General features: G+C 37.8%; 1 protein-coding gene across 11 annotated transcripts in view; it reads left to right on the forward strand.

Annotated features, from left to right (window-relative positions):
• Positions 1–9513, forward strand: part of MARCHF1 (membrane associated ring-CH-type finger 1) — a 906067-nt gene that overhangs the window by 891524 nt on the left and 5030 nt on the right. The window contains exon 8 of one of the 11 annotated variants that reach the window (XM_074396773.1): positions 671–9512. The exons of the other annotated variants lie outside the window; for them this stretch is intronic. Coding sequence (XP_074252874.1) covers positions 671–708 — 38 coding nt within the window. The 3' untranslated portion in view covers positions 709–9512. Of the gene's footprint in view, positions 1–670; position 9513 lie in introns of those variants that run through there. 11 annotated transcript variants of the gene reach the window in all.

Raw genomic sequence — 9513 nt, forward strand, 5'->3', positions numbered from 1 at the left:
AAACCACCGAGCCTCCAGGAAAGACGTTGTTCAGATGGTAACGCTTTGAGATTGTAATGTTGTGATAAATGTTTGCACATCCCTCCACCCAGCGAAAAAATGGAAGAAAATAAAAGATCAAAAAATTGAGAGGGAGTAAGAAAAAAAGAAATAAGGAAGAATTCAAGCACAGAAAGGTGGATTACTTCTGTCTCTGTGTGTGGCTTCACAAACACGGAGGGGGAGGACGCGCCATTCCCACACTCGCCCTCTAGGCGGCAGCAGCACATGCCCGCGTGCACCGCTCTGAGCGTTCGGGACAGAAGGGACGGCCCGGACCCGCGATGGGAACTGCGGATGGGGCTTGTGTGTCTCAGGGAGGGGACAGTGACAGCGTTTCGGGTGCCACTGTGCTCTTCTGGACGAAAATGAAAGCACTACCATGTCGAGTCTAAACGTTAGAAAAACAGGTAGTGTGGGGTTTTGGGGTGGGTTGTTTTTAATGTGTTAATTTATTCCATATTAACTCATTTACATACCATTAATATCAAGCTACATTGTTTACAACTACATTATGTATTGTTTCAGAGATTCTTGACTTTTACACGTCATACTGCTTTCTTATTAAGTAAGTTCCTGAGGGTAGAGCTTTGTTTTACTTTCTTAAATCCCATGTCCTCTCTTGACATAGGTGCTGGCCCAAGCCAAGTAATGAACAGTGTGCTGTAAAGACTGCAGTCGCACATGGATGGAGAAACAAAGAGGCAGCCCCACCTCGCTTCACCCAATGCCTTACCCTAGAACTCTGGTGCTTTCCTAGCAATCCAGGGCAGACCTGATACCCTTAGATTAGATGACACGGAGTTCCTGTTTATAAATAATGCTTAACTCTCAGGTTCCTGGTGGGGAAATGCTCTTGGGTTTCCCCAGTCCGTGTCTCCTGACCCAACTCCAATAGAGTACAGGATTAGGAAGACGTACGGGGTGTGTGTGTGTGTGTGTGTGTGTGTGTGTGTGTGTGTAAAAAGATTGACAAATTTTACTTTTTAATTCATTTTTGCCTTTTCATTCAAATTTTTTAAATAATGTTACTTTTAACCTGAACATCCCAGTCTCCCTCTCTGCCTTGCTAAAAATAATCTTGCCCAGAGTCAGACTCCCAAGAGACTAAAATGAGCTGCGACGTCCATCTGCTTTTCTTTGGCTAACGTGTTTTCACTTGCTCTCTAAACGTAAATTTCTCTATATGGGGACTGATATTTGTGGTTCTGGTGGCACTAGACTTTAAGGCTGCTGCATTTTGATTCCTTCAACTCTAACTTGTGAACATTCCAATATCATATTGAACGGCAAGACTATACAAACTATCTTAAGCCTTTCCTGGAAAGCCGACTAGCATGCTGATTGTTCTGGAATGACCTGGAGGATGCTGCAGCCTCCAAGTACCAGATCACATAGATGCAGCTGTAAAAAGGAGGCCTGGAAGATTTACTTTAATAATCATATTAAATCAACAAAAATATTGAGACTTGGAGAACTTATTGCTCATCCTTGTGGGATTAGCATAATGTGGAATGTGAATGAATCAACTAAAGTTATTATGAGGGACTAGCTTTCTGTTTTCTCAGAAAATGGTGGTAGAGAGAATGCCTGCTCTTCTAATTGCTGTCCAAGAATTTCCAAGAAATATTTCCCCTTAATGCTTGAGAGGTAAAGATGGGCAGAGAGTTTATTACTCAACTTACAGAAACTCCTGCAGAAGGATTCCAGACACAAAGACAGCAATAGAGATGGGTTCTTGGGCCTCAGAGAAATGAACAGATGATTGAATTGCCTGAAGTTAGATTTTCCAAATTCCTCTGCTAAATTGGCAACCAGAAAGAACTTTGTCCTCCTGGCATTTTGAAGTGCAGGATACAGCCTCAATATATATCACCGAGGACAAAGATACCTTGAATTGTACATAGCATCCCCAGGGAGAAAGACCACGTGCCTTCCTTTCTCTACCATTGTCCTTTTTTTGCTGTGTACATTCTTTTGTCTTTGCTAAAGACAGCATAGAAACTGACCAGTCTAACAGAATGTTAGAAGACAATTGGCTGTCTCAATAAAAAGAGGCAAGTACATCTTACTGATGAAAACGTTCTTGAAAAATCAATTTAGCCCCATTTTAGCATCTTCTCTCAAGATGTCTTTAAAGTGGGTTTTCCAAGATAGAATCCTTATAACCACTCAACAGTAATTTATCTTATAGAAAACAAGAGTCTTGTCCACTTAGTTGAAGAAGGTGGTCATCTGGACAGTGAGTTTATGCCCAAATGGCTTTTGTATGTGGGGGTTGCGGTGCTCTGCACTCTAAACTTAATGCAAGGATTTTGTGGGAGGTTTGACCTCCCAGGAACATATTAAAGGATGGCCTGGGCAGAGAAAACTGATTCAGAAATACCTCGTGAAGGAAAGTGGAGGAATCAGGCTGAGTCTCCCAAAAAGGGCAGAGAAAATGGCAACTATTTACTCCTGGCCCAGATTCCCGGGTAGATTATGGGCTTTGGTCACTACTTCTAGAAAGAGAGGTGAAACATGAGTGGACTTTTCTTTAGATTGTCCACCATCTAAAGCATAGCTTTACTGACAGTGAAAATAAGCTGTAAAAGCTTTCATTCATCCTTGAAATATCTATTGAGTAAGGAACTATGGAAAACAAAGCCCAACCCAGACAAATTCTGCACTCATCAAGATTATAGCATGACAAAGTAACAATCCTTATGTTAGAAAGTGAGCTCACACTGCAGATGGAGAAATAACATCAAACTGAGACAGTGGGAAAATTTATTTCAAGCTGGAAGTGACCTGTAAGCTGGTTTTTGTGGGACAGATAGACACATAGAAGTAAAGAAGCAAAACCAAGAAGGAAAAAAGATCATAGACAAGGATTATAGACAAAGGCTCCGAAATGGAAAACCTCCAGGCAGGTATGGGGAACAGCTGCTAGTTTGGGTAAACAGAGGGGAAAGCTGGATGTGGTCCATGAACATTTCCCTAAAAATGGGAAATAAAGCGCATTTCATCTCCAGCCTGCCTGTGGTTAACCTTTCTAAACACATTGAAACTACTGCTTAATAGAACAGCTTACGGCAAAAATCCATTTGAGTTTGGAGAACTGCAAGATGTCTCACTCATATTCCAAATCCTTTCTGCAAATTTCCCAATAAGGAGTCATCAGCTGTCTTCTGCAGTAGGGATTCTCAGCCTCAGCACTGTGGACATTATGAACTGGATACTTCTTTGTTGGAAGGTGCTGTCCTGTGCACTGTAGGATGTTTAGCAGCATCCCTGGCCTCTAATAAAAGTCAGTAGCACCCCACCCAACTCCAGGTATGACAATCAACAATGTCTCTAGACACTGCTAAATGTCCCCTGGGGAACAAAACCGCCCGAGTAGAGAACCTATGGTCTACACCAGGCGTCCCCAAACTACGGCCCGCAGGCCGCATGCGGCCCCCTGAGGCCATTTATCTGCCCCCCTGCCGCACTTCAGGAAGGGGCACCTCTTTCACTGGTGGTCAGTGAGAGGAGCACAGTATGTGGCGGCCCTCCAACGGTCTGAGGGACAGTGAACTGGCCCCCTGTGTAAAAAGTTTGGGGATGCCTGGTCTACACCGAGTCTTGTGTTTCAGATGATGGTTCTCCTTGCATAGCTGAAGACAGCTAAGTAGGAGCTTAAACAAACAAACAAACAAAAAAAAGCCTTTCTATATTCCAAATGCATGGACTTTCTGCATGGAGAATAATTTAGCTCTTTTTATTTCTAACTACCATTTGATGCCACTGTGTTACTTAGCATACAGGAAAAATGGGAACAGAGTGCATTCCTGTGTAAATGTGTGCTGCCACTTAACAGGGAAAATGAGAATCATCACATATTCCTGATTATTCTCCAGAATTCCTTAAGTCACTTATAAAGACTTTGCCTTAGAATATTTTTAAATAAAAATAGCAAGTTAACTGCTATTTCCATGCAATACACAAATCAAAATTCAACACTATCAAAGATTACTAGGTCAAGATCATTGGACAATAATCTCTGCCTTAGCATGAAATAGCACAAGGAAGAGAAGAAGGGAGAACTGAAATAGATGGTCTTTAAAGATCTTTGAACTCCGAATTTTCAGTTCAGTTCTTTTGTTAGAACACTAGAAAAATCAAGAATAAAACAATATTTATGGTATGGGCCTGATATTTTCTTTAAAAACATTTTATAAGAAAAAACGATTCTTTTGAAATAGACCCCCCTCGACTTTTTTTCCAAAAATAAATATTATATGTAGGAATACCTAGAATATGTTTAAAGTGTGGAGTATTTGTTTTATTATGAACAACATTGTGAAATCTTTAGATGAGGACCTAGTAATGCCAAGTAGAACAACATTTTTTAAAAGTTGCACTAATGGTCAAAAATTATTATTACTGCTTTAAAGTATTATATTGGATTGTCTTGGAAATAAAATATAATACTTGGTGAAATTTATAAATAAGCATAAAGCAATTCATCTCATAATTTTATGTAATTATTTGTATATTTTTTGACTTAAAATGAAAATGTTTCTGCAGATTATTGGAGTGTATAATAGAGTCCCATTATTATCGCTAGCTAACAACAGTGCTATTATTGAACACACGCTGGTTGCAAATACACCTGTATAAATAAATCAAATCCAGGTAGCATACTTTCATTGTTAAAATTCTTATCCTTAGGATCAAAGAAGTCTATAGGAGAAAGAGACCATGGAAATATTTGTATATGACTAACAAAACACTGACTTGTATGTGACTAACAAACACTGATTAATGACAAGTCTCTGGTATAGTCCAATTTGTATTCAAAGTTCTGTTTTCTTGACAATTTGTTTTCTAACATCTTTTAGTATCTTCTCTTAAGTAAATATATTGACAATTGAATCTGTCCTTTTAAAGAGTTTAAATCCATGATACACTAATTAATTTTTCAAAATAGTGACAGGCAGAGAGAGACATGAAACTGAAACTCTCAGTATTTCTCCTAGTTTTACTAAGTTCAGAGCTACTATATTTTATTCCAAACAGCAGCATTTAATTAGTTAACATTAATAGGATTTCTCCTGGACTACGATGTAGGGAATTTGCAATATTGTGAAAAAGCATCTTCTTCCTCTGGGCCAGATGGCAAAAAGATTTTGTCTCATGCCAACTCCAGAAGTTGACCTAGATTGTGGTGTTAGGAACCATGAAGCTATGATAGGGATTAGCAGGAAGGAGTGTTGGCAGTAATTAGGGCACAAATGCTGTTTGCCAACTTCATGACAGACTGTACCCTTTTCTCCCTGGAGTGGGTTCTGAAACATGATCAGAAGTTTATTGTAAAGAGGGCAGCACTCTAGACAGAAGAAATAGCATGTGCTAAAGCTTGAACCTGTATTAGGGCGTGCATCGTTTGGAAAATAGCTACCCAGATAGGACTTTGGATAAAGTTTACTAACAAAGGCACTGGGTGAGAGAAATCAGGAAGCTGAGGATGACGATAAAATAAATAGAGGTATAGATCATGAGCATTTATTGTACAGGACTGCAGCAAATTTTAGGCACAATAAACTTCCTTGGGCATGGCTAAAAAGAAATGGAGTGTTTTGGTGCAATAAAGTTTCCATAAATATATTATGCATACATTACCAATTTCTGAATACTTAAATGCTGACGAACATATCTTTTACTGTAAGAAATTCTATAATCTGGCTGCGTGCAGTACCTCAGCCTATAATCCCAGCACTTTGGGAGGTGGAGGTAGGCGATCATCTGAGGTCAGGAGTTTGAGACCAGCCTGACGAACATGGAGAAACACTGTCTCCACTAAAAATACAAAAAATTAGCAGGGTGTGGTGGCACATGCCTGTAATCTCAGCTACTCGGAAGGCTGAGGCAGGAGAATCGCTTGAACCTGAGAGGCGGAGGTTGTGGTGAGCTGAGATCACACCATTGCATTCCAGCCTGGGCAACAAGAGCAAAACTCCATCTCAGGAAAAAAAAAAAAAAAGAAAGAAAGAAAAGAAATTCTATATTCTGGCCTAGACACAGAGGTGAATTCATGGAACTAATCTCAAGTAAGAAGCTAATATATATAAATATATATAAAAATATTTTATGTATAAGACTATTTTTAGAGCAGATTTAGGTTTACAGAAAAATTACAAAGAAGGTAAAGAGTTCCCACATACCACCCTGCACACACACAAGGTTTCTCTTATTATTAACATCTTGCCTCAATGTGCTACATTTGTTACCATTGGGGAGCCAATATTCATACATTATTATTATTATTTTGAGGCAGTCTCGCTCTGTTGCCCAGGATGGAGTGTAATAGGACTGTCTCAGCTCACTGCAACCTCCGCCTCTTGAGTTTAAGGAATTCTTCCCGCCTCAGCCTCCCGAGTAGCTGGGATTACAGACTACCGCCACCACACCCAACTAATTTTTGTATTTTTGGTAGAGACGGGGCTTCACTGTGTTGGCCAGGCTAGTCTCAAACTCCCAACCTCAGGTGTTCCACCCACCTCGGCCTCCCAAAATGCTGGGATCACAGGCATGAGTCACCCACACCTGGCCTCAAACATTATTATTAAAGTCCATCGTTACACTGGGGTTCACTCTTTGTGTTGTGCATTTCTATGAGTTACAGCAAACGGATAATGTGCTGGTTCCAACATTATGCAATCATACAGGATCGTGTCTCTGCCCTGCAAAGTCCCCGCGTTCTACCTATTCATCCCGTCTTTTCTCCCCTAAACTGCTGGCAAACTCTGATCCTACTATCTCCATAGTTTTGCCTTTTCTTGAATTATCGTATAGTTGGAATCATGCAGTATGTAGCTTTTTCAGACTGACCTCTTTCATTTAGGGTTCCTTTGTGTCCTTTGGTAGCTTGATAGCTCATTTCTTTTTAATCACTAAATAACACTCCATTGTATAGATGCATCACAGTTTATTCATTCACAGATTGAAAGACAACTTGGTTTTACCAATTACGAACAATTATTAATAAAGCTGCTACAAACATTTGTGTACAGGTTTTGTGTGGATGTTTTTGCTCATTTGAGTACGTATAGTGTTGTATCCGTTGAAAAGCTTGTGGTTACCGCTGTAAAAAACTGCCAGACTGTTTTCCAAAGTAACTGTACCACTTTGCATTCCTATCAGTCAGCAATGAATGAGAATTCCTGTTTGTCCTTGCACATCCTCTCCAACATTCAGTGTTTTCAGTGTTCTTTTTTAAAAACTTTAGCCATTCTAATAAATACATGGTATCTTGTTTTAATTTGTAATTCTCTCATCACATATATTCATAATCTTACTTACTGTTTATCTTCATTGATGACCTATCTGTTCAGATCTTTTGCTGATTTTGTAATTAGGTTGTTTATTTTCTTATCATTGAATGTTAACGGTTCTTTGTATATTTTGGATACAAATCCTTTATCAGAATGTGTTTTGCAAATTTTTTTTTCCTGTGGCTTTTCATTCTCTTAACAGTTACTTCGTCAGAGTGAAAGGTTTTAGTTTTGATAAAGTCCAATTTATCAATTTTCTTTTCATAGATCACACTTTGGACACCTAAGTTTTCTTATCTTTTTCAAATTATATAGCTTCACAATTTACATTTTAGATCTATAATCCATTTTGAGTTAATTTTTGTGAAAACTGTAAGGTCTGTGTACAGACTCAGATATTTGATTATACCAGCACCCAATTATTTGTTGAAAAGACTATCCTTCCTCTATTGACTTGACTTTGCTCCTTTGTTAAAAATCAGTTTTATATATTTTTATCAGTCTATTTCTGGGCTCTCTATTCTGTTTCATTGATCTATTTCTTTATTCTTTCATTGATACCACACTGTCTTGATCACTGTAGTGGTAGTGATCAAGGATAGTGTCAGTCTTCAAAAACTATTCTTCCACCTCAATACTGTGTTGACTATTCTAGCCTTTTGCTCTCCATATACACTTTAGAATCAGTTTGTCAATATCCATAAAATAACTTGCTGGAATTCTGAATGGGGTAGTGTTGAATCTGTAGATCACACTAGGAAGAAAGGATATCTTAATAATATTGTCTTCCTATCCATATGTCGAACATTTTATTTCACTCAGATATTCTTTTGTTTCCTTCATCATACCTAGTTTTCCTCACATAACTCTTGTACACATTTTGTTAGGTTTATACCTAAGGTTTTTGTTGTCATTGCTCTTTTTGTTTGCTTTGTTGGCACAAATGTAAACAGGCTTGTTTTTAATTTCAAATTCTGGTTGTTCATTGGTGTATATAGGAAAGCAATTCGACTATTTGTAAAACTTTGTTTCCTACAATAGTGTCATAATCACTTATTTTAAAAAACTTCATTATTTGGGATTTTACACATAGACAATCATATCATTTGTGACCAAAGACAGTTTTATTCTTTCCTAATCATCGTTTCTTATTCTTGCTTTACTGCATTAGCTAGGACTTCCAGTGTGATACAGAATAGGGGTGGTAAGAAGGCACATCCTTGTCTTGTTCCTGATCTTAGGGAGAAAGCATCTAGTTTCTCACCATATGTCAGCTAGCTTTCTGTGTTCGTTATCCCCATTAAGGAAATGCTCTGCCATTCCTAGTTTTTATCATCATGCTTGAGTGTTGGATTTTGGCCAAATGTGTTTTCTGCATTTATTGATATATTCACATTTTTTCTTTAGCTAATTGATGAGATTACATTGATTTCTGAATGTTGAGCCAACTTTGCATACCTAGGTTAAATCTCTATTTGTTGTAGTGTGTAATTGTTTATATACATTGTTGAAATCAATTTGCTAATATTTTGTTGATATTTTTTGTATCTGTTCATAAGAGATACTGGCCTATAACTTTTCTTCATAGTAATTTGTCTTTGCCAAATTTAGTTAATGCTGGTCTCACCCAATTAGTTAGGAAGTATTATCTCTTCTGTTTTCTGAAAAGGACTGTAGAATATTGATGTCATTTATTCTTTAAATGTTTGGTAGAATCTACGAGTAAAATTATTTGAACTTGGTGCTTTCTGCTCTGAAAGGTTATTGTTGATTTAATTTCTTTAATAGATCTAGGATATTTAGATTATCTGCCTATTAATTACACCTGCCATTGTAATGATCTCTTATTTCTCCTTGTGTGAGCTTTAGCCAGTGATATTTTGAAATATCACTTCCATTAAAATTAAGTAAATGTTCAAGATGATAACTATTATGAATTATTCAAGTCATAAAGAAGTTATTGTATATTAGGAGTTAGAAAAACTTACCTTTGCTATCAGTAAAGGTTCTAATAAATCTGATTGCACATATTTAGTCTACTGCCAAACGAAGTTCATATTTGATGACTGAAAGAGGCATAGAAATTTACTTTAAATCGACAATGCCAAACAGAGCAACAAATTAATGAGACATCAACAGTGAGAGGCTTTTCATGTTTTCTTACAAACACTTTTAA

The sequence above is a fragment of the Saimiri boliviensis genome, chromosome 3 (genome assembly GCF_048565385.1).
Source record: "Saimiri boliviensis isolate mSaiBol1 chromosome 3, mSaiBol1.pri, whole genome shotgun sequence".
Lineage (NCBI taxonomy): Eukaryota > Metazoa > Chordata > Mammalia > Primates > Cebidae > Saimiri > Saimiri boliviensis.